The 26,502-nt window shown below is 38.2% G+C and overlaps 1 protein-coding gene across 5 annotated transcripts in view; it reads left to right on the top strand.

The window, feature by feature from the left end:
* OPHN1 (oligophrenin 1) overlaps nucleotides 1–26,502 on the top strand; it is a 617,232-nt gene that overhangs the window by 558,546 nt on the left and 32,184 nt on the right. For all 5 annotated transcript variants that reach the window (XM_082376596.1, XM_082376595.1, XM_082376597.1 and 2 more), the window contains 2 exons: nucleotides 14,862–15,009; nucleotides 23,859–24,182. In XM_082376596.1, the coding sequence (XP_082232722.1) occupies nucleotides 14,862–15,009; nucleotides 23,859–24,182 (472 nt within the window). The remainder of the gene's footprint in view (nucleotides 1–14,861; nucleotides 15,010–23,858; nucleotides 24,183–26,502) is intronic.

Here is a 26,502-nt window from a genome sequence, read left to right as displayed (position 1 = left end):
GTTTTTCTAATATAACCAGACCTCAGAAAGTGCAACACAGCCTCAGCCAGAGTGTAAATGGAGACTCAGTGGAAAGCTGAGATTCATCGGGGCCAAGTCTTATATCTTTGATTTATAGAAAGGCGAGATGCTTTTTGTACAATCTGATATTTGCAGCCCTGAAGAGGCATCTGGGGAGAATCTGGATAGTTACTCAGTTCTGCCAAAATTTCCAAGAGTTTGGATGACTGTGGATCTCATGGCTTTTGGCAATTGAAAAATGATTGTGTTGTGTTAAATTTCTTCTCTTTTTCACGCCTAAAGACTTGACATAGAAGAAACTGGGAGGGGGTTAATATGTGATCAAACTCAGGCAAGAGTTTCATGAACCCCCTTCCCAGTGAAGGTGATACTTCTCCTGTCTGTGCCTCAAAGCCCAACAAATGTTATCATCCAGCTTTAGTCCTCAGGAACCTTCAGAAGAAGGATTTCCAGGAGTTGGACTCCTGATCACCCCAGACAATAACCAAGGCCCAACGAGTGAAATAGTATCCCTTGGTTATTGAGTTCTCTTAGCCCAGGCCTTTAGAATTCAACTCAGCTAATATCCACTCAGGGTTAACCATGTTCCCAGAAAAAAATATCATTGGTTTTCCCCCAGACTCTGCACTGGCTACCCTCTGTGATTTTTCCTGAAGTCACTATCAAAGACCACAAAATTCTACGTGTTCTTAACCAGTCTACAGAAAGCCAAATCAGTCTGCCCTCTTTCCGGAGATTTGGAAGGTGGGAAAATAAGTTTGGCTTGATACTGTTTCCACCCAAGGAATTATTTTTTAAACTTAAAATGTTTCCTTCTATGTTATATAGTGGAAAGAGTGTTAATCTTGAAGTCAGACAAATCTGAGTTCATACCATAGCTCTGCCACTTATGCCTTCTCCTGCTACTGCTATCACTTCCCCTTTACACTGACTGCATGAGATACAGAGGAGCTAGTTTTGTATCCTGTGCCACCTGGTATTTGGCTCCATCCACCCCTATAAGAAAGCCCCACACATTATGACTGTCCTATTCCTTTAAGATTTATTTCTTCTATCTTCAGAGGGTATATTGTTATTCATTTCTCAGAACATGCTTTTCATGGATACTCAAGAAGTCAAAAGAGAATTAAGTAAAATAGACAGAGTTTCTTTTATTGGGCCTCTCTTAACACCTTTTCATTTCTAAAAGTTTCCCCCTCATTAAAATTGGGTTGTCAAAATTAAGTCCAGAGATCTTGGGCCCATCATCTATTCTTCTTCCTCTCTTAAGAGAAACTGTAGATATTTTGCCAGGTTTTCATTCCCAAGCCACTAGTTATATCTTAGTTTGTAGTCCTCTTTTCAAAGAATTGATGATACAAATTAAGTTTCATAAATACTAAATTCTTTTCACATACCAGGCAAAGTTCTAGGCACTGGGGATACACTTGTATCATGGATCTTATATTCTATCGGGGAGGGACAAATGATAAACAAGTCAATATATTTGTCAGGTGGTGATAAGTGCTCTGCAGAAAAAACAAGGTAAGGGATGGATATCTTATAGAAAGTGGTGTTAATATGATAATTAGGCAGAAAATTGAATAAAGTAAGGGTATTAGTCATGGTGGATATCTTGGGGAAGAGCAATTCCAAGAATAGTAAACAATGAGTGCAAAGGTCATGAGGCAGAAGTGTGCTTGGCATGTTGAACAGCAAAGAGGCCAAAGTGGCTAAGGTTGAATGAGCAAGGAGGACATATTTACTCCATTTCTTTACCCAAAGGGAATAGCAGTAACACATAGGTTAAAAAGAGATCTGATGTGGGGCATTTGGAGGGTCCACAGAACAGAGAGCGAGGTAAGTGGATTCCTCCTACTATAGTAATTGCCAGTATTTCCACATTAAATCTTGGCTTACAAGGTTTACATCTGTAGGCCAGCTTTGGGGAGGATGTTGCAATCCATTTTGACTGTAGGGTTATCCAGGCCATGTTTTAATTTTAGAAGGACACACAACAGGAAGTATCCCCTCTGTTTTTCTAATCTTTTCTCATTTAGAGAGACTGTGGTTTTAAGCCTACTGAGCATCTTCTCTGAACACTGCCTATGGGCCCATTGGCAGAACTGTTCTCAAAATTTTCTCAACCAGTGTCTCAGTCTACCCGGAGGAGACAGAGCCTGTAGCGATGGTACCCTGTTCAGGTGGATTTGGTAGCTCTCATTACAAACCTCCAAAGTTAGTGACCCCTTATCCTTCTTGGGGCCTGGGTAGCTCCTTGAAGATGAGCAGGCTGCAAGGAAGGAGTTTGTCAATGAGAAACAAATAATTGGTGTAACTAGAGGAGAGAAATAAAATAATTTAATCTGGCAGAGACCTTGAAGAGCCATCACGTCCACAACTTTTGATTTGCATAGCACATAACCACTTCATCCCTTATTGCTTTAATCTCAACCTCCCTCTGTCCCCCAATTCCTTCCCCTCCCATCTCGCCTCTCCCTCCCTCTCTCCCTGCTTCTCTCCAAGGAAATGTGAGTTTAAGTCCTTTTTAGGGTTGCAATAGTTACCATTTATAGAATGCTTAATATGTTCCAGACTAGGCTCTTTACATACATCGTCTCATTCAATCATCACAACAACCCTATGAGGTAGATGGTATTATTATCACTATTTTGCAACTGAGATTTACAAAATGCAAACTGAGCCTCAAGTTTGAGGTTCATATAGTTTAAGTACTTTGCCCAAGGTTGCATAGGTAGTAAGTGGCAAAGCCTCTACACAGCTGATTCTGACTCAAAGCTAGCTCTTTAATCTCTATATTATACTCTATTTCCCCAATTCCAGTTGGAGAAGAAGCAAGTGAGAAAAGTCTCTATTGTTTAATAGGCCTTGAGGTGCCTGGCAGCCAAGATCCATCCATTCATTCTAAAAAATATCATTGAGCTGCTTCCTCTTGCCTGGTGTCCTAGTAAGGGCCTAGCTTGTAGAGATGAATGAGACAAAAGTCTCCAGTGGCAGGAAGCTCATGATACTGGCAGGGAATTTGGAGCAACTAACACTCAGGATACAGTGTAATAACTACTGTGATGAAGATGTACATCAGATGCTATGGGAGCAAATGGAAGTGGAACATATCTCTGTCATGGGAGTCAGCTAAGGCTTCACACAGTGTTAATGAATGAGTTGAGACCCCAAAGTTAAAAGGGAATGAATTAATTAAGGTACAGTCTAACTTCCTGTAACAAAGAGCACAGCAAATTCAGTGGCTTAAATAAGAGAGAAGTTCATCTTGCTTTCATGTAAAAGTCCAGAGGTGAACAGTCCAAAATCGGTGGAGTAGCTCTGCCGTCCTTACCACTTGGCCTTAATGTTTGGGTCCTACATACCTGTTCCATTGGTCTTCACCAAAGGGAAGGGGAAAAGAGACAATGGAATGCAGACAATTTCTTTATAAAAACATGATCCAGAAGTTTGCATACATCACTTCCACTTATATTTTATTGTTTAAAACTAAAATGCATGGCCTTACCTAGCTATAAGGGAAGCTGGGAAATGTAGGTATGGGTATTCAGCTAAAACTCAGTGACTTCTATTATTAAAAGGAAGAAGGGCAAATGGATACTGTAGTATAGGGTGAAGGTAGGAATAAATGGAAGATGAGACTGGAGATTGTAGGCAGTGGCCAGATTATAGAGCACCTTGTATACTAACAACAGAGTTTGGACTTTGTCCCAACAATATTGTGGGGTCACTAAAATATTATAAGCAGAGGAGTAAGACAATTATATTTTGAGTTTAGTTATTGATACTTTGGTAGACAGATTAAAGAAAAGAGTGACATGAGGCACAGAGAACAGTTAGAAGACCACTGTAGTAATATTAGAGAGACATAATGAGACTCTGAACTGAGGCAGTGGCAGGGAACAGAGAGAACAAATTAGAGAGATATTAAGGAAGTATAATTGATGGAACTTATTGACTTAATGGATATGGGATGTGAGACAGAGGGAGGATGCTAGGATAATAATGCCCAGATTTCTGGCTTGGACATCAGCATTATTTTAAGAAATAAACAGTTACAAGAAAAGAGTTAAATATGTTTAATTTTAGAAATGTTGAGGTTGAGGTACCTCTGGGATATCCAGATGGCAGTATTGAGTAGGCAATTATATATATCGGTATAGAAACTATTAGAGAAAACTGATAGTGTACGCCATGGGAGTACATGAAATTGTTGAGAGAGAATGAGTCTAGATAAGTGAGATCATTAGAGGACTGAGGATACAATACTGGGGAAGATCAACATTTAGGAAGAGCCAGTAAAAGAGACTGGGCAGTGTTCAGAGATGTAGAAATATAGTTATTCAGAAAGGTAAACAAGGATAAAGAAGATGTGGTACATATATACAATGTAATATTACTCAGCCATAAAAAGAAATGAAATTGAGTTATTTGTAGCAAGGTGGATGGACCTAGAGACTGTCATACAGAGTGAAGTAAGTCAGAAAGAGAAAAACAAATACCATATGCAAACACATATATATGGAATCTACCAAAAAAAAAAGGTTCTGAAGAACCTAGGGGCAGGACAGGAATAAAGACACAGACATAAAGAATGGACTTGAGGACACAGGGAGGGGGAAGGGTAAGCTGGGACGAAGTGAGAGAGTGACATGGACATATACACTACCAAATGTAAAATAGATAGCTAGTGGGAAGCAGCCACATAGTACAGGGAGACCAAATTGTTGCTTTGTGTCCACCTAGAGGGGTGGGATACAGAGGGTGGGCGGGAGACGCAAGAGGGAGGAGATATGGGGATGTATGTATATGTATAGCTGATTCACTTTGTTATACAGCAGAAACTAACACACCCTTGTAAAGCAATTATACTCCAATAAAGATGTTTAAAAAATAAATAAATAAAATCACCCAGTTAGTTCTCCCTTCTCACTTGGGAGAAGGGAGAACTAACACAATTTAACACATCATTTTATTCAGATATGATTTAGACACAGCATGAACATTAGCTCGAAAATTTTATTATTCCTGTATTTTTTCCAAATGACAAGTATTTAAAAATAAAATCACTCAGTTAGTTCTCCCTTAAAAAAAAAAAAAAAGAAAGGTAAACAATAAAGCATTCTTAGATCAGGAATGTCAGCTTGTATCAAGTGCTGCAGCAAAGTAAAAGCAAGGATTGAAAAGTGCCCATAGATTTGGGAATTAGGAGGTTAGTGGTGATTGTTACGAAAACAGTTACAGAAGAGCAGTGTGGACAGAGACCAGGTTGAACAGCAAATGGGATACAAAGAAGTGGAGGCTGGGGGATTGTGGAATAACATCAACAAGATGGCAGTGTAGGAATTTCTAGCACGGCTCCCCTTCCCAAAATAACAATTTGAACAACTATCTGCACACAAAAGTATCTTCACAATAGCTAAGGAATCCAGGTGAGGGATTATAACACCTGGTGAAGCACAGAAATAAGAAAAACAATGAGGAAGAAAGATAGAGTCACCTGTCTTTCACCCCTCTCCCAAGCTCCAGCAGCCCATTATGGAGAGGTACACTCATGGGAGAGGAGAGTGAAGTGAGCATCTGATTTCACTGTTAACCCCAGTACTGGCCGGCCCCAGCATCAGACCTACTACTGCAGACTTAGGTGTCTCCCATGGCCCCAGGCTCCCAGTGGGCTCCTGCAAACCCAGGCCCCTAGCCCACCCAGTTATCCACCAGCTTCTGTGGCCCCAGGCAGTTCCCACAGTCTCAGACAGCTTCTGTAGCACCAGGCTCCCAGCAGTTTCCTGCAAACCCAAGCTCCCAAAACACCCAACATGACCCAGCACCTATATCCCCAGGCAGCTCCCAAGGCATGAGGCAAAAAGTGGGCTCCCACAAACCCAGGCTCCTGGCCCACCCCATTGTCAGCCAGCTCTGATGTCACCAGGCTACTGGTGAGTTCCTATGAATGCAGATTCCTGGTCCATTCCAGAATGGGTCAGCCCCCATAGACCTAGCTTCTAGACCAGCTCACATAGACCAAGGCTCCCAGCCTAACTCTATGCCAGGATTGCCCCTATGTCTCAGGGTCCAGGCAGGCTCCTGTCGACCCAGGCTTCTGGCCCACCTCAGTGCCAGGCAAGCCCCTGTGGCCTCAGCTTATAGGCTGGCTCCCAGAGAACCAGACTTCTGGCCTGAACTAGCAACAGGCTGACCTCCATAGACTTAATCTCCAGGCTGGCCCTTGAGACCCCAGATTATAGGCCACCTTCCATGGCGCTAGGCTCCAGGTTTGCCCAAAGGGCAGGCTAGCCCCCATCGCCCTAGGTTTTAGTCCAGTCCCTATGAAATCAGTCTCCTGGCCCATCTGGCACCAGAATAGTCCCCGTGGACCCAGATGGTAGGCCCACCCCAGTGATCCCCTGAGCCTGGTCAGCCCCCATGGACCCAGATCCAGATTCATCCACATGAACCCAGATCACAGGCCCATCACTGCAGACTCAAGTGTCAGGCCTACCTCAGTGAATCCAAGCCCCACATCCATACCCTCGGATCAAAACACCAGGCCTGCCTGCCTGCTGACCAAGGCGCCAGACCTGCCTGCCCAAGAACTCAAGCAGTAAGTCTCCTGCTGGACACCACCATATGGCCCACCCAGAATCTCAGGATGAGAATGTGGAGAAAAGGGAACCCTAGTACATTGTTGGTGGGAATGTAAACTGGTGCAGCCAATATAGAAGGCAGTATGGATGTTTCTTAAAAAAACTAAAAATAGGACTACCATATGATCCAGCAATTCCACTCCTGGGTATATATCTGAAGAAAATGAAAACATCAATTTGAAAAGATACATGCACCCCAATGTTCTTCACAGCATTATTTACAATAACCAAGATATGGAAGCAACCTAAGTGTCCATCAATAGATGAATGAATAAAGTGGCTGTATATATATATATACACACAATGGACTATTAGCCATAAAAAAGACTGAAAATTTGCCATTTGCAACAACATGGATAGATTTAGAGGGTATTACGCTAAGTGAAATAAGTCAGACAAAGACAAATGGTGTATGTTATCACTTATATGTGGAATCTAAAAAATAAAACAATTGAATAAAATATAACAAAACAGAAACACTCACAGATATAGAGAACAAACTAATGGTTATCAGTGGGGTGAGGGAAACGGGGAGGAGCAATATAGGGGTAGGTGATTAAGAGGCATGTATGTATACTATATATAAAATAAATAAGCTACAAGGATATATTGTATAGCACACAGAATATAGCCAATATTTTATAATAACTTTAAATGGAGTATAATATGTAAAAATATTGAATCACTATGTTGTATACCCGAAAATAATATAATATTGTAAATCAATTATACTTTCATTAAAAAAAAGAAATTCAATGGACTATCAGAAAATAAAGATAAACAAGTAAATGAAATTAGGAAAGCAATGCATGAACAAAATGAGAAGTTCAACAAATGAACAGAAACCATTAAAAAAAAAAAAAACCCAGAAATCCTAGAGTTCAAAAAACAATGACTGGACTGAAGAATTCAATAGAGAGCTTCAATATCACACTCTACCAAATAGAAGAAAGAATTAGTAAATTAGAAGAGTCATTTGAGATCATCCATTCAGAGGAGCAAAAAGAAAAGAGAATGAAAAAGAGTGGAGAGAGTCTATGTGAATTATGGGGTCCATTAAAAGAAAAAAATCTATGCATTATTGGAGTCCCAGAAGTCCGAGAAGGAGAAGAATGGGAGAAAGCTTATTTAAAGAAATAATGGCTGAGAACTTCTTAAATCTAGGGATACACTTATGAAGCTAACTATCTCAAAATGTCAACCCAAAACAGTCTTCTCCAAGACACATTATGATGAAACAGTCTAAAATCAAAGACAGAGAATTTTAAAAGCAGCCAGAGGGAAAAAAACCGTCACATATGAAGGAACCATTATAAGGCTATCAGCAGATTCCTCCGCAGACACCTTGCAGGTCAGGAGAGAGTTGGATGATATATGCAAAATGCTGAAAGAAAAAAAAACCTTCCAACCATGAATATTTTACCCGGTAAAGTCATCTTTCAGAAATGAAGGAGAGATAAAGACTTTACCAAACAAACAAAAGCTGAAGGAGTTTATCAACACTAGACCTGCCTTTCAAGAATACTGCAAGGAGTTCTTCAAGCTGAAATGAAAGGACACTAATTAGTAATGCAAAAATATATAAAAATATAAAACCTACTGGTAGAGGTAAGTATATAGTGAAATTCAGAATACTCTAATACTGCAATATGGTGGTGTGTTAATTATGTAACTCTAATATAAACTCATTCTTCTCAAATGCACATGGAACTTTCTCTAGGATAGATAATAAGTTAGGTCATAAAATAAATGTAAGCAAATGTAAGAAGATTGAAATCATACCAAGTATTTTTCTGATCACAATGGTATGAAACTGGAAATCAATTACAGGAAGAAAACTGGAAAATTTACAAATATGTGGGAAACAACACACTTCTGAACAACCAATGGGTCAAGCAAGAAATCAAAAGGGAGGTCAAAAAATATCTTGAAAGACATGACAATAGAAAAACAACCAATGAAAACTTATGGGATGCAGGAAAGGCAGTTCTAAGAGGGGAATTTTACAGTGATGATACACACTTACATTAGACAAAAGAAAGATCACAAATAAACGTTCTAATTTAACACCTCAAGAAACTGGAAAAAGAACAAACTCAGCCCAACGTTTGCAGAAGGAAGGACATAAAAAAGATCAGAGCAGAAATAAGTGAAATAGAGACCAGATAAACAATAGAAAGATAAATGAAACTAAGGTGAGTTTTTTAAAAGATAAATAAAACTGAAAACCTTTAGCTGGACTAAGAAATAAAGAGAGAAGATGCAAGTGTATAAAATCAGAAATGAAAAGGGATACACGACAGAAATACAAAGGATAATAAGAGACTACTATGAATAATCATATGTCAACAAATTGGAAAACCTAGAAAAATGGATAAATTCCTAGAAATATACAAGCTACCAAGACTGAATCATGAAGAAATAGAAAATCTGAGCAGACTAATAGTGAGTGAGGAGATTGAATCAGTATTCAGAAGTCTGCCAAAAAAGAAAAGCTAAGGTCCAGATTGTTTCATTGGTGAATTCTACCAAACATTAAAAGAAGAATTAATGCCAATTATTCTCAATTCAAAAAATTCGAAAAGAAAGAAACACTCCCAAACTCATTTTATGAGGCCAACATTACCCTGATGCCAAAGCCAGATAAGGACTCTACAAAAAAAAAAAAGAAGGAGAAGGAGGGGGAAAGAAAGAAAACTATAAGCCATAGGCCAATATACCTGATGAATATAGAAGCATAAATTCTCCACAAAATACTAGCATACTTAATTGAACAGCACTTTAAAAGAGTCATAGACCATAATCAAGTGGAATTTACCCCTGGGATGCAAGGATGGTTCAACATATGCAAATCAAAAACTGTGATACACCACATTAATAGAATGGAAAATTAAAATCTCAATATATGCAGAAAATGCATTTGCCAAAATTCAGCATCCTTTCATGATAAACACTCTCAGCAAATTGGGTATGGAAAGAATAAACTTCAACATTACCAAGACCATACAGGAAAAGCCCACAGCTAACATCATACTCGATGACCAAAGGTGGACAGCTGTCCTTCTAAGATCAAGAACAAGATAAGGAGGCTCATTGTGACCACTCCTATTCAACACAGAACTGGAATCCTAGCCAGAACAATTGAACAAGAAACAGAAATAAAATACATCAAAATTAGAAAGGGCTATGAATTTCTGATAATTCTTTATTGGATGCAAGACATTGTTAATTTTACCTTCTTGTATGATGGCCATTTTTTATTGCTATAAATAATGTTCTTGAGCTTGTTTCTGGGGTGCAGGTAAGTAGCCCAAGAACAGCTTGATGCTTTCAAATATTTCCCTTAGGCTTTTTTAGGCAGAAAATGAATAGGATTTAGTCTAGGGTTAATTTTTCTTCATTAATGAGGCAAAATTTGTCTGTGTACTGTACTCAGTGCCCTATGAATTATTTAATAATCCACTGTGGCTGGTGAGAACAGGAATTCTTCCAGCCACTGTGTGATCTTAGGTAATTGCTTCCTCTAATTCTTTCATGTGGTTCTTGCCTCACACATAAGTATTGATTAGTAGGCAGCTAAATTCGTTTGTTTTTTTTTTTAACATCTTTATTGGAGTATAATTGCCTTACAATGGTGTGTTAGTTTCTGCTTTAGAACAAAGTGAATCAGCTATACATATACATATATCCCCATATCTCCTCCCTCTTGTGTCTCCCTCCCACCCTCCCTATCCCACCCCTCTAGGTGGTCACAAAGCACGGAGCTGATCTCCCTGTCCTATGCAGCTGCTTCCCACTAGCTATCTATTTTACATTTGGTGGTGTATATAGGTCCATGCCACTCTCTCACTTTCTCCCAGCTTACCCTTCCCCCTCCACATGTCCTCAAATCCATTCTCTACGTCTGAATCTTTATTCCTGTCCTGCCCCTAGGTTCTTCAGAACCGTTTTTTTTTTTTTAGATTCCATATATATGTGTTAGCATATGGTATTTGTTTTATCTTTCTGACTTCACTCTGTATGACAGACTCTAGGTCCATCCACCTCACTACAAATAACTCAATTTCAATTCTTTTTATGGACGAGTAATATTCCATTGTATATATGTACCACATCTTCTTTATCCATTCATCTGTCGATGGACATTTAGGTTGCTTCCATGTCCTGGCTACTGTAAATAGAGCTGCAATGAACATTGTGGTACATGACTCTTTTTGAATTATGGTTTTCTCAGGGTATATGCCCAGTAGTGGGATTGCTGGGTCATATTATAGTTCTATTTTAAGTTTTTTAAGGAACCTCCATACTGTTCTCCATAGTGGCTGTATCAATTTACATTCCCACCAACAGTGCAGGAGGGTTCCCTTTTCTCCACACCCTCTCCAGCATTTATTGTTTATACATATTTTGATGATGACCATTCTGACTGGTGTGAGCTGATATCTCATTGTAGTTTTGATTTGCATTTCTCTAATGATTAGTGATGTTAAGCATCCTTTCATGTGTTTGTTGGCAATCTGTATATCTTCTTTGGAGAAATGTGTATTTAGGTCTTCTGCCCATTTTTGGATTGGGTTGTTTGTTTTTTTGATATTGAGCTCCATGAGCTGCTTGTAAGTTTTGGAGATTGATCCTTTGTCAGTTTCTTCATTTGCAAATATTTTCTCCCATTCTGAGGGTTGTCTTTTCATCTTGTTTATGGTTTCCTTTGCTGTGCAAAAGCTTTTAAGTTTCATTAGGTCCCATTTGTTTATTTTTGTTTTTATTTCCATTTCTCTAGGAGGTGCGTCAAAAAGGATTTTGCTGTGATTTATGTCATAGAGTGTTCTGCCTATATTTTCCTCTAAGAGTTTTAGAGTTTCTGGCCTTACGTTTAGGTGTTTGGTCCATCTTGAGTTTATTTTTGTGTATGTTGTTAGGGAGTGTTCTAATTTCATTCTTTTACATGTAGCTGTCCAGTTTTCCCAGCACCACTTACTGAAGAGGCTGTCTTTTCTCCATTGTATATTCTTGCCTTCTTTATCAAAAATAAGGTGACCATATGTGCGTGGATTTATCTCTGGGCTTTCTCTCCTGTTCCATGTATCTATATTTCTGTTTTTGTGCCAGTACTATATTGTCTTGATTACTGTAGCTTTGTAGTGTAGTCTGAAGTCCGGGAGCCTGATTCCTCCAGCTTCGTTTTTCTTTCTCAAGATTGCTTTGGCTATGGTGTTTCCATACAAATTGTGAATTTTTTTATTCTAGTTCTGTAAAAAATGCCATTGGTAGTTTGATAGGGATTGCATTGAATCTCTAGATTGCTTTGGGTAGTAGAGTTATTTTCACAATGTTGATTCTTCCAGTCCAAGAATATGGTATATCTCTCCATCTGTTTGTATCATCTTTAATTTCTTTCATCAATGTCTTATAGTTTTCTGCATACAGGTCTTTTGTCTCCTTAGGTAGGTTTATTCCTAGGTATTTTATTCTTTTTGTTGCAATGGTAAATGGGAATGTTTCCTTAATTTCACTTTCAGATTTTTCATCATTAGTGTATAGGAATGCAAGAGATTTCTGTGCATTAATTTTGTATGCTGCTACTTTACCAAATTCATTGATTAGCTCTAGTAGTTTCTGGTAGCATCTTGAGGATTCTCTATGTATAGTATCATGTCATCTGCAAATAGTGACAGCTTTACGTCTTCTTTTCCGATTTGGATTCCTTTTATTTCTTTTTCTTCTCTGATTGCTTTGGCTAAAACTTCCAAAACTATGTTGAATAATAGTGGTGAGAGTGGACAACCTTGTCTTGTTCCTGATCTTAGAAGAAATGGTTTCAGTTTTTCACCATTGAGAATGATGTTTGCTGTGTGTTTGTCATATATGGCCTTTATTATGTTGAGGTAAGTTCCCTCTATGCCTACTTTCTGGAGGATTTTTATCATAAATGGGTGTTGAATTTTGTTGTAAGCTTTTTCTGCATCTTTTGAGATGATCATATGGTTTTTCTTCTTCAATTTGCTAATATGGTTTATCACATTGATTGATTTTACACAGCTATATTCTTAAAAAGGACCCCTGCAAATCTTCAGAGCTCTCTGTGCAGCTCTCTTCTTTCTGGTACCCTGCCCTGAAAACTCTCTTTTCCTTGCCCTCCTCATACCTGCAACACAGTGTCTTCAGCTAATGGAGACTGCTGGGCTGCTCTGGGTTCTTCTTCCTGTATTATGGCCCAAAGAATCTTTCCAGGCTATAACATGGGACAGTCATGGGGCTCACCTCACCTCATTTATTTTTCCTGTCTCTCATGGATCACTGTCCTTAATTGCCAGATTTCAAATGCCTTCAGAATCATTGTTACATTTTTTCTAGTTTTTTAATTGTTTCATGTTGAAGATGTAAATCTAATTTCTTTTGCCGTATTTTGGCTTGAAGTGAAAGTAGCTGTTATGGTCTTTTCAGAGGATAATTTGGCCTTTTATACCAGAATTTTAAATGTGTTTGTTTTTTGGCCCAGCAATTCTAGTCACTCTTCTAATTGCTGGAGTTACAGCAGTGAACACGATGATATACTTCAGTATAGTATACAATCGAGTGGAGAGACAGACAACAAAAAACTGAATAAGTATTGAATACAATATACTATGTTAGAAAGTGATAGGAAAAAATGTTAAATAGGGACGGGGGATAGGAAGCACTTGGTAGAGGGAAGCATGTCAAAGTTCTGATACATTTGCCTGGAAGGACTCACTGAGAGGGGTATATTTGATCGTTAATCCTACTGGAATCAAGAGAGCAAGCTATATGGATATCTGGAGGAAGAGCACTTCAGGTAGAAAAACACTCAGTGCAAAGTCCCTGGTGTGTTTGATGAATAGCAAGGAATATTTGTAATAGCTACTATAGTGCCTAAGCAGATGCTCACAAAATGGTAGCTATTTAGAATATTATTACTAATGGTGGTGGAACCAGAAATATGACCTAAAAGTATATGACCTCAAAGCTCATCTGCTTGCTACTATGTCATATTCTCTTTTCCGTATACCGTGAGACATTGAGACATATACTGCCTTATGATTCTTCTTACCTTGTTCTCTATCATTGTGCAGCTTTTACACAGGCTTGCCTTGTGTTCCCATTCATGTAAGTTTTGTGACCGTGCAATCTATGTTGACTCTTGCCTGATAGAATGTTGGGCTGTGACATTTCTCTTTGCACTAATCATTGGGGTTGATTTCATTATTGCAGTGGACACTGGTTCCCTTCCTCCATCACCACATATGTGTGTCTTCCCAAAATATTTTCACTCTGCCCAAAAGGTCATTCTCCCCAGGGACAGGAAGATCTTAAGTACATATGAGACATTATATACAAATTCTAATCACAGCTCCTCCCTCACTTATCCAGCACTTTTTACATCTTCCAAGGCACTTTGTTTTTGCCCTGTCTTTTTTGAATAAGCAATGCATACATGGTATGAACATTTTAAAGATCAAAGTGATATAGGGGTGAAAAATAAGTTTCCTCCATCCTTCCCTTAGCCACTCATTAGTCCTGTCTTGGGGCAAACAATGTAACCAGGAATTTTTTGGGGGGGGGGGTATCTTTTCAGAAATATTGAATGCATGTGGGTGTTTTTAATCATTCTTCACACCCCACCCCTACCCATACAATGTACCTTGACTACCCTTTTCACTTGATTCTCACTCACCACACCCTGTGATAGGTGGTGTTCCCTGCAATTTACAGATGAGGAAGCTAAGGCTCAGAGATGTGAGATGACCTTTTTATGGGTTTTGTTGGCGGGAGTAGTGACTTTTTTACAGTTTCCCAGGCAGTAAGTGGCAAATCCAGGACTGATGTTGCAGGTTTTTTAAAATAATGATCTAATTGGTTTTATTCAATGATCCATGTATTGGGCAGCATCCTATCTAATAAATAGAAGGGTGCTCTCCTGATGTTGCAGTTTTTGTCTGCATTCTTTCCTCCACACTGAGAAGTACCAGGTCCTGCACCTCAAACATGATAGGAGATCTCTAAACACTTGCTGGTAGCTAGAGTGATTAAGAAAATCCCCACAATTCCTTTAGTCATATTAGAATTGCTATGGCAGACTTTAGGTGTAATGCTGATGGGCATCAACTGGTAGTTAGCATTAGGGATACAAAAAGTTGATCTTTCTAATTGTTTTCTGGAAATATTCCCCCTCTACAGATTTATTCAGGTCCACCTGAGGAAAGTACTGCACCCCCAGTGCCTCCACCTCGAGTGACAGCAAGAAGGCACAAACCAATCACAATTTCGAAGCGCTTGCTGAGGGAAAGGACAGTTTTCTATACTTCTTCCCTGGATGAAAGTGAAGGTCAGTACTAAAGTTTACCCTTAGCTTCTTAATAGTGATTGGAGACAAAGAGGATATTGAAAGGAAGATGTGGAGGCATAACCATCTTTTCTGAAAAGGTAAACTTTTTCTGGGTCCTGGGCCAGGCAAGCCAAGGTTTGTAAAATTTGTGCCCAGAGAGTGAATTATTCTTTTGGCAGTGGATAGGACAGAGATGAACCTGTAAAATCAGCTACCATTTTCCCTTAGCAGACCAGTGAAGGATACAAGGTGTTCTTAGATCTGTACCTCAGTACATTGAGATGGGTGAGCAATGTGTTTTCTGAATGTTCTGAGATTTTAAATATAAATTCAGCTAACATAGAGAACTGATGGCTGAATAGGAGTTTCTAGTGCTTGTCCCTTCACAGTAATATGAATTCAAACAACCATCCATGCATGAAAATCCCTTCATGAAAGCTATGGAATCCAGATGAGAGGTCAGAGCACCTGGGTTGAGTACAGAAATACGAAAAGGTACATTGCAGATTCTAGAAAGGACATTTTCATATTACCCACGTCACCCTTCCCCCAAGCTCACACAGTGTAGTTCAGGGAGAAATCCCCTCCACGTGGAGGAAGGAGAGTGAGATGAGCACCCAGCTTTACCTTGGACCCCAGCAACAGGCCCACCCCAGTAAACCCCAGCACCAACCCATCCCCCATTTTTCCAGACTCCAGGCCAGCCTCCACCAACCCAAGCTCCAGACCTGCCCCAGCACTAGGCCATTCTCTGCAGCCCCAGGCTCCAGGCCTGCCCTTGAAGACCCAGAATCCAGGCCCATTACATGCCAAGCTGGCCTCTGTGGCTCTAGTCTCCAAGATGTAACCACAACTCAGCATCCAGTCTGGCTTCCTGTGGATCCCACCTCCAGGTCTGCCTCAGTGCCAGGCTAGCCCCCTGGATCCAGGCTTCAAGCTCTCCCCTGTAGATCCAGGATGAAAGCTTGCCCATCCACTGACCCAGGCACCAGACCACCCTACCCAAGGACTCCAGCAGCAAGCCCACTTCTGGAGCATGCCAGGTGGCCTAACCAGAATCTCTGGTTTTGCTGCCTGATCAAAGGCTTTCCTTGCCAAAGCCAGGAAGATGTGCCTGCTTCTTCAAATAGGTAAACACCCACTCAAGGCCACAAGGATCAGAAATAATCAGGGAAGCTTAACACCACCAAAGGAACAAAATAAAGCACAATGAACTGATCCTAATGAAATGGAGATCTATGAACTGTCTGAAAAGGAATTCCAAATAATCATCTTAAAGAAGCTCAGTGAGCTACAAGAGAACTCAGACAACTAAACAAAATCAGGAAAATAATACATGAGAAGTTCAAGAAAGTCATAGAAATCATAAAAAAAAGAGAACCAAAAAGAAATTCTGGAGCTGAAGAACACAATGACTGCATAGAAAAATTCAGTAGAGAGCTTCAACATCAAACTCGAACAAGCAGAAGAAAGAATCAGTGCAGTCAAAGACAGGTCACTTAAAATTATCCAGTCAGAGGAACAAAAAGAAAAAAGATTGTAAAAGTGAAGAAAACCTAAGAGACCTATGGGACACCGTATACAAACCAATATACATATATGGGAGTCTCAGAAGGAGCACAGAAAGAGAAAGGGGCACAAAGCTTATTTAAAGAAATAATGACAGAAAAATTCCTAAATCTGGAGAAGGAAATGAACATCTGGATCCATGAAGCCCAAAGAAACCCAAATAAGTTAAACATAAAGAGATTTTAACCAAGACACATTGTTATAAAATTCTCAAAATTCAAAGACAAAGAGAATTTTGAATGCAGCAAGAAAAAAGCAAATCATCAAATAAAAGGAAACCCCCATAATACTGTGAGCAGATTTCCAAGCAGAAACCTTGCAGGCCAGGAGAGAATGGGTTGATATATTCAAAATACTGAAAGGAAAATAACTGCCAACCAGGAATACTATACTGGACAAAGCAGTCCTTCAGAAATGAAGGAGAGATAAAACGAAGGAGTTGACTACCATTAGACTTGGCTTAAAAGAAATGTTAAAAGATATCATACTAAGTGAAGTAAGCCAGACAGTGAAAGACAAATATCATATGAAATCGCTTATATGTGGCATCTAACAAAAAAAGATACAAATGAATCTATATACAAAACTGAAATAGACCCACAGACATAGAAAACAAACGTATGGTTACCAAAGGGGAAAGTGGGGGAGGGATAAATTAGGAGGTTGGAATTAACACATATACACTACTATATATAAAATAGATAGCCAATAAGGACCTACTGTATAACACAGGGAAATATACTCAATATTTTTAATAACCTATAAGGGAAAAAAATCTGAAAAAGAGTATATGTATATATGTGTATATATATATATATATATATATATATATATATATATATATAACTGAATCACTGTACTGTATATATAACTGAATCACTGTGCTGTACTCCTAAAAATAACAGGACATTGTAAATCAACTGTACTTCAATTAAATAAATAAGTAAGACATGCTAAAAGGGTATTCAAGTTGAAATAAATGGACAGTAACAACATGAAAACATATGAAAGTATAAAACAAATTGGTAAACATAATATAGCCCAATTCAGAATATTCTAATACTGTAATAGTGATGTGTAAACCACTTGTAATTCTAGTATGAAAGTGAAAATACAAAAGTATTAAAAATAACTATAGCTACAATAATTTGTTAATGGATACACAATCTAAAAAGTTATAAATTATGACATCAATAACATAAAATGTAGGTGTAGGAGTCGTTAAAATGTACAGTTATTGTATGTAGTCAATGTTACTTTGCTAGCTTTAAACAGACTGCTATAACTACGTTTTATGTAAACTTCATAATAAAAGACCCCAAATAGACAAAGCAATCTTGAGAAAGAAGAACAAAGTTGAAGGCTTTATGATTTCAAAATATACTACAAAGCAATAGTAACCAAAAGAGTATAGTACTGGCATAAAAACAGACATATAGACAAATGAAACAGAATAATGAGCCCAGAAAAAGTACACACATTTATGATCAATTGACCTTTGATAAAGGTGTCAAGAATACACAGTGGGAAAGTATAGTCCTTTCAGTACATGGTGTTGGGAAAAATGGATATCCACATGCAGAGAAATTTTATCCTTATCTCACACAATGTACAAAGATCAACTCAAAATGGGTTAAAGGCATACATGTAAGACCTATAGCTGTAAAACTACAGGAAGAAAATGTGGGGGGAAAGCTACTTGGCATTGTCTGGTCTGGGCAGTGATTTTTTCAGATATGACCCCAAAAGTATAGGCAACAAAAGCAGAACGGACAAATGTGATTGCATCATGCTAAAGAGCTTCTGCACAGCAAAGGAAACAATCAAGAAAGTGAGGAGACAACCTACAGAATAGAAGATATTTGCAAATCATATGTCTGTTAAGGGGTTAATATTCCAAAATACATAAGGAACTCATACTACTCAATAATAAGAAAAGAAATAACCCAATTTTTAAAGGTCAAAGGACCTAAATAGACATTTCTCAGAACAAGGCAAATAAATGTCCAATAGGTATATGGAAAGTTGTTCAACATCACTGATCATCAGGGAAATGCAAATCAAAACCATAAGATATCATCTCACACCTATTACAGATAGTTATTACAAAAAAATGACAAAAGATAAGTGTTGACAAGAATGTGGAGAAAAGGGAACCCTTGTACATTGTTGGTGGTAAGGTAAATTAGTACAGCCATTATGGAAAGCTGTGTGTAGGTTTCTCAAAAAATTAAAAATAAACTACCATATAGAGTTGTCAACTGCCTGGCTGAGTGTTCAAGGCATGCTCAAACATTCATACAGAGCCCCTTTGCAAAGACTGGGAGTCATATTGGTTCTTAGTGTTTTAAGGCAATCTCTGTCTAATCATTAGCTGACCACAAAGCTAACTAAGCAGTGTCTTTAGTGGCCACACTCAACAAAGAATACAGATTTAACATAAATGGGTGAAAAAAGTCAGTAAACAAACTAACAATAATAACTAAAATAAACAGCAACAACAACAAACCTTGGGGAGAAGAGAGAATCTGAATTTCAGAGTTGCTATATTACTTAAACTGTCCAGTTTTCAATAAAGAATTATGAGATATCTAAAGAAACAAGAAAGCATGACCCATACACAGGAACAAAAACAAAAAGCAATCAAGTAATTGCTACCACATAACCCAGCAACTCCACTCTTAAGTATGTACCCAAGAGAAATGAAAACACAGCTTCACAAAGACTTACATTTGAATATTTATAGCAGCTTTTTTCATATCAGCCAAAAACTGTGAGCAACCTAAATGTTCATCAACTGATGAATGAACAAATTGTGGTATATGCGTACAATGGAGTACTACTCAACAACACATAGGAATGAACTACTGATACATGCATCATCCCCATCCTCCAGGTATATCAGGTTCTTTCAGGACCTCAAGCATGCCCTCATAATCCAGGTCTTTGCACTTGCTATCCCCTTTGCTGGACACTCTCCCTCGGCACCTTCACATGGCTGGGTCATTCTCATGCTTCAGGTCTCAGATAAATGCCACCTCCTCCAAAAGGCCCTCCTTAACCACACCCAAAGTGGCTTTCCTTGGTTGTTTGCCTCTGCCCCTAGTTTGTTTCACTCATACCACTTATTAACAGTCCTTCATATTTTGTGATCTTGTTACTTCTTTTTGGTTGCCCACAGAATAAAAGTTACCAACTGTGTCAATGAAAAAATATAAACTACCATATGATCCAGTAATTCCACTTCTGGGAATATATCCAAAGGAAATGAAGTTAATATCTCAAAAAGATATCTGCAGTCTCATGTTCATTGCAGCATTATTTACAGTAGCTAAGATATGGAAGTACCAAAGTGTTCATCAACAGATGAATGGATAAAGAAAATGTGAGAGATATATAGACACACACCCAGAAACACACACATGCATGCACACACACACACACACACACAAAATGGAATATTATTCAGCCTTAGGTACAAAAGAAGGAAAGCTTGTAATTTGTGACAACATGGATGAACCTGAAGGACCTTATGCTAAGTGAGATGAGATAAGGGCAGAGAGATAAATGCTGCATGATTTCACTTATATGTGGAATCTAAAAAAGTCAAACTCATAGAAGCATAAAGTAGGATGGTGGCTGCCAGGGAATTAGGGGAGAGCGAAATGGGGAGGTGTTTGATCAAAGGGTGCAAAGGTTCAGTTATTCAGGATGAATATGTTCTGGAGATATGATACAGCATTGTGACTGTAGTTAATAATACTCTATTGTATACTTGAAGTTTGTGAAAAGAGTAGATCTTAAATATTCTTACCACACACAAAATTGGAAACTGTGTGAGGTGATGGATATGTTAATTAGATTGTTTGTGGTACTCATTTTACAATGTATTCATATATGAAAACATCACATTGTATACCTTAAATATATACAATTTTTATTTGTCAATTATATCCCGATAAAGCTGGGGAGAAAATCAGCTCACATGGATTAAGTACCATGCTAGGTGGAATTAAGACACAGTTCCTGGCCTCAAGGAGTTTATAGGCTAAATGGAGATAGATAGATAGATAGATAGAAACATAGATAGATAGATACATAGATACAGATAGATAAATAAATGCCATTTAGTTGAATAATTGCTTAGTATGGATCCTGCACCCATTCTAAATGGGCCTCTCTCCTCACTACTCTGTTGAGACCTTTTTTGTCAAGATTACCAACAATATCCATGTGCCACTCCACTATTCTTATCATTCTCAGCCTGTGAGAAGCATTTCATTTTACTGACTCTTCCTTCTTGAAACACTTATTCACTTGGCTTTCAGGACACCAAACTCTCCTTCTACCTCACTAGACATTCCATTTCAGTCTCCTCTTGGTTTTCCTTCTCTTCTCAATTTCTACATGTTGGAAGGTCCCAGAGTTTTGTTCTGTTTTGTTTTTCTCAGTCCACTTCTCTGTCTATATTTTTTTCCTGCGTGATCTCATTCAGTCTAATGGTTTTAAATATCTTTTCAATATGAGGATGATTTGCAAATTTATATATCTAGGAGTGCTATCTCCCCTCTTCCCATCTCAAACTCCCTGTTCAACAGCTCTCCTTAGATGACTCATGGACATTTCCAATTCAAAATGTACAAATACTCTTGATTCCCTATTCCTCCTCAATCTGCTCTTACTCTGGTCTCCCTCATCTAAGTAATTGGCAGTACCAGTCACCCAGTTGCTAAGGTCAAGAACTTTGGGATGATCCTTGATTACTCTCTTTTCCTTTTACCTTACACCTAATCCATCAGCAATTCCTCTTAGCTCTCCATGCACATTGTATGTTGAACCTACTAATTCCTACTGCTACCTTCCTGGTAGAGCCACCATCATCTCTTACTTGGGTGGCTACAGGAGCTTCCAAACTATTATCCTTGCTTTTCTTCTTGCCTGACTATAATTTGTTCTCCACAGCAGCCAGTAAGATGTATATTCTTTTAAAAATGTAAATCAGATCATATCATTCCCTCTGGTCCAAATTTCCAGTGACTTCTCTTCATTTTTAGAAGAAAATTTACATTTTATTCTGCATTGTATGATCCTCACTTACCTTTCTGATCTCATTTTTGAACTTCACTGTCTCTCTGTACCCTTTGTTCTCTCTGCTCTAATCTCATTGGTTTTGCCATTCCTTATACATGTCAAACTTACCCAAGGGCCTTTATATTTGCTGTTCTCTTGGTCCTAAACATTCTTCCTCCAGAACTTTGCAAACTTTACTCCTTCATTCAGATCTCAGCTAAATGACATCTCTTCATAGAGACCTTCTCTGAGTACTCTATTTAAATAGATCTTTCTCCTTCTCCATTACTCTCTATCCTTTTACACTGCTTTATTTTATTCCTATCACTTGCTACTATTTGTTCACATGTTTATTATCTGTCTTTCCCATTAGAATGTCAGAGCCACTTTTATCACCAGCCTCTAGAACAATTCCTATATATTCCATGTGTTCAGTAAATACTTGTAGAATAAATGGCTGGGTGTATAGGGAATAATGAAGGGAAAGAGATCACCCAGTTTAAGGGATCATCTCCTTAGGAGGTGATCTGGCATTTAGGAGAAAGTAGAAGGGAACACTGAATGCCTACTCTGTTGTTCCATACTCTCATTTTAATTGGATAAACTCATTTATTTGTCTATTTACAATCTCCCCAAATACACACCAGAAAATATAATCTCTATGCCAGCAGAAATTTTTCACTCTGTATCCCTAGTGCCAGCATGGTATCTAGCATATCATAAATCCTCAATAAATGTGTGTAATAAATGAATGAACTGGGTGTTAGTAGACCTGAGATATAATTTCATCTTGGCCACTAGCTTACTGAATAACTTGGGCTAGTCACTTCCCTATTCTGGGTCTTAATTTGCCCCCTCTGTGTGATGAGTTCTTTGTGCCAGAAGATCACCAATGGGATCACCCACTCTAGACAATTTTCTAACTTTTTTTTAAACTGAGATATAATTCATATGACATAAAATTCACCCCTTTCAAGTGTAGGTCAGTGGTTTTTAGTATATTCACAAGCTTGTGCAAACATCTAATTCCAGAACATCTTCTTCATGCTTTTTCTGCATCTATTGAGATGATCATATGTTTTTTCTCCTTTCGTTTGTTAATATGGTATATCACATTGATTGATTTGCGTTTTTTGAAGAATCCTTGCCACATGCCCAATCTTGTTTCATCTATACCCCTACCCATTGCCCCAACTCAGACATCATGTCATTTCATCCATAAATGTTTCAGTATGTACCTGTAAAAGATAAGAACACTATTTTAACCAAAATCTCAATTCCATCATCATACGTAAAAGAAAAGAACACTAAACAAAATAGTAATTCCTTAAGATCACTATCTAGTCAGTATTCAAATTCTCCTATTTTTACATTTTTTTTGAAAAAAATCAGGATCCAAATAAGACCCATATATTACAACTGGTTGACATATCTCTCAGGTCTCATTTAGCTGACCAGAACCTCTGTTCTTAACCACTACACTCTGATCTAGGTTTTCTATTACCAAGGAAGGTGATAATTTCCTTAGAGCAGGAGTTCTCAATCGGGGGTTCATTAACAGCTTCAGGGGGTTCCATGAATCTCTTAAAATTAGTTTTCAAAATTTTACATGTATTTGTGTAGGTTAATTTTTCTAGGGAGAATATCCTTGGCTCTCATTAGAGACTCAAAGCTTTAATTAAGAAACAGGACAACTGAAAAGCATATACTATTGTCACAGGAAATTGTAGACCACAAGAGCTAAGGGAAAGCCATAAAATGGTGAGTTGAGGATGTCTTTATGAGGATGGAGAAAGAAGTTAAATTCTGTTAAGTGTATTACCTTGAAATTTGAGAGATCTTTATAAATTACTTTTGAGAGAAATAGAAATAGTTAATGATTAAATGGTGCCTTATTTAAAAGTAATATAATGTACAATTGATTGGGGGCTCTTAAGTCCCTTTTTTACATATCCCTTTAAATAAAGTATCTTGGCATATTGTGGTTTTGCTGAATTGTGGTCATGAAAATAATACTCAGATCTTAAATTGAATTCCCTGTTTTATGAGACTTGTGACTCCACGTGAACTGCAATGGGTAGAGACTGATTTTGTGGGATATCATTGATTTGTTCCATGACAGTAGCTCCTTTGAATATGTGTATAACTTTGCAATATTATGTATACAAAGGTTATCATTAATCTTTCCTCTTTGCACCATCTTTTCCTAGATGAAATCCAACACAGAACACCAAATGGTACTATCATCAGCAGTATAGAACCCTCCAAGATGCCACAACACCCAAAAATGCCTATGCAGAGAAGTGGGGAAGCAGATCATGGGAGGAAATCCCCAAGCAGGCCTGTTTCAGATGGCAAGTTGGAGTCCTGCCTCGAGGTGGATGTGGGGAAGTTGGTATCTAGGCTGCAGGATGGAGGGACCAAGGCCATACCAAAGGCCACCAATGGACCTGTGCCAGGCCCTGGGCCCACTAAGGCCTCCTCTTTCCATGTAAAGAGACCAGCTCCTCGGCCCCTGGCTCACCACAAGGAGGGTAAGTGCTTGGGAATCCCACGGGGAAGAGAAATTACCTCAACTATTTTGTTTTTAATATTTCCCTAGAAATTGTTCACTTTAATAATTTCATTATAATAACATAGAATTATGCATAGGATCTTACCAATTAAAAATATTCTCCATTGAATGGACTTTGTAATCTCTTACTTAGGTTTCATTTTTTTTTTTTATCCCACCACCACCCCGCCACTCCCTTTCCCCCCTTGGTGTCCATAAGTTTGTTCTCTACATCTGTGTCTCTATTTCTGCCTTGCAAACCAGATCATCTGTACCATTTTTCTAGATTCCACATATATGCATTAATATACGATATTTGTTTTTCTCTTTCTGACTTACTTCGCTCTGTATGGCACTCTCTAGGTCCATCCACGTCTCTACAAATGACCCAATTTCGTTCCTATTTATGACTGACTAATATTCCATTGTATATATGGACCACATCTTCTGTATCTATTCGTCTGTCAGTGGGCATTTAGGTTGCTTCCATGACCTGGGTATTGTAAACAGTGATGCAATGAACATTGGGGTGCATGTGTCTTTCTGATTTATGGTTTTCTCTGGGTATATGCCCAGTAGTGGGATTGCTGGGTCATAGGGTAGTTCTATTTTTAGTTTTTTAATGAACCTCCATACTGTTCTCCATACTGGCTGTACCAATTTACTTTCCCACCAACAGTGCAAGAGGGTTCCCTTTTCTCCACAGCCTCTCCAGCATTTGTTGTTTGTAGATTTTCTGATGATGCCCATTCTAACCAGTGAGAGGTGATACCTCATTGTAGTTTTGATTTGCATTTCTCTAATAATTAGTGATGTTGAGCAGCTTTTCATGTGCCTCTTGGTCATCTGTATGTCTTCTTTAGAGAAATGTCTATTTAGGCCTTCTGCCTGTTTTTTGATTGGGTTGTTTGTTTTTTTAATACTGAGCTGCAGGAGCTGTTTGTATGTTTTGGAGATTAATCCTTTGTTCATTGATTCATTTGCAAATATTTTCTCCCATTCTGAGGATTGTCTTTTCGGCTTGTTTATGGTTTCCTTGGCTGTGCAAAAGCTTTTAAGTTTCATTAGGTCCCATTTCTTTATTTTTGCTTTTATGTCCATTACTCTAGGAGGTGGGTCAAAAAAGAAATTGCTGTGATGTATGTCAAAGAGTTCTTTACATAGTTCTTCCTATGTTTTCCTCTAAGTTTTATAGGGTCCAGTTTTACATTTAGGTATTTAATCCATTTTATTTTTCTGTATGGTGTTAGGGAGTTTTCTAATTCATTCTTTTACATGTAGCTGTCCAGTTTTCCCAGTACCACCTTATTGAAGAGACTACCTTTTCTCCATTGTATATCCTTGCCTCTTTTGTCATACATTAGTTAACCATAAGTGCATGGGTTTATCTCTGGGCTTTCTATCCTGTTCCATTTATCTATATTTCTGCTTTTGTGCCAGTACCATATTGTCTTGATTACCGTAGCTTTGTAGTATAGTCTGAAGTCAGTCTCATTCCTCCAGCTCCATTTTTTTCCCCTAAAGATTGCTTTGGTTATTTGGGGTTTTTTGTGTCTCCATACCAATTTTAAAATTTTTGTTCTAGTTCTGTAAAAAATGCCATTGGTAATTTGATAGGGATTGCATTGAATCTGTAGATTGCTTTGGGTAGTATAGTCATTTTCATAATATTGATTCTTCCAACCCAAGAACATGGTATAGCTCTCCATCTGTTTGTGTCATCTTTGATTCCTTTCATCAATGTCTTACAGTTTTCTGAGTACAGGTGTTTTACCTCCTTAGGCAAGTTTATTCCTAAGTATTTTATTCTTTTTGTTGCAATGGTGAATGGGAGTGTTTCCTTAATTTCTCTTTCTGATGTTTCATTATTAGTGTATAGGAATGCAAGAGATTTCTGTGCATTAATTTTGTATCCTGCAACTTTACCAGATTTACTGATTAGCTCTAGTAGTTTTCTGGTGGCATCTTTAGGATTATCTATGTATATTACCATGTCATCTGCAAACAGTGACAGTTTTACTTCTTCTTTTCCAATTTGTATTCCTTTTATTTCTTTTTCTTCTCTGATTGCCATGGCTACGACTTCCAGAACTATGTTGAATAATAGTGGCGAGAGTGGACATCCTTGTCTTGTTCCTGACCTTAGCGGAAATGCTTTCAGGTTTTCACCATTGAGAATGATGTTTGCTGTGGGTTTGTTGTACATGGCTTTATTATGCTGAGGTAGGTTCCCTCTATGCCCACTCTCTGGCGAGTATTTTATCATAAATAGGTGTTGAATTTTGTCAAAAGTTCTTTCA

Source organism: Balaenoptera borealis, assembly GCF_965194805.1.
Source record: "Balaenoptera borealis genome assembly, chromosome: X".
NCBI lineage: Eukaryota > Metazoa > Chordata > Mammalia > Artiodactyla > Balaenopteridae > Balaenoptera > Balaenoptera borealis.
This window is presented reverse-complemented; position numbering and strand designations above follow the sequence as displayed.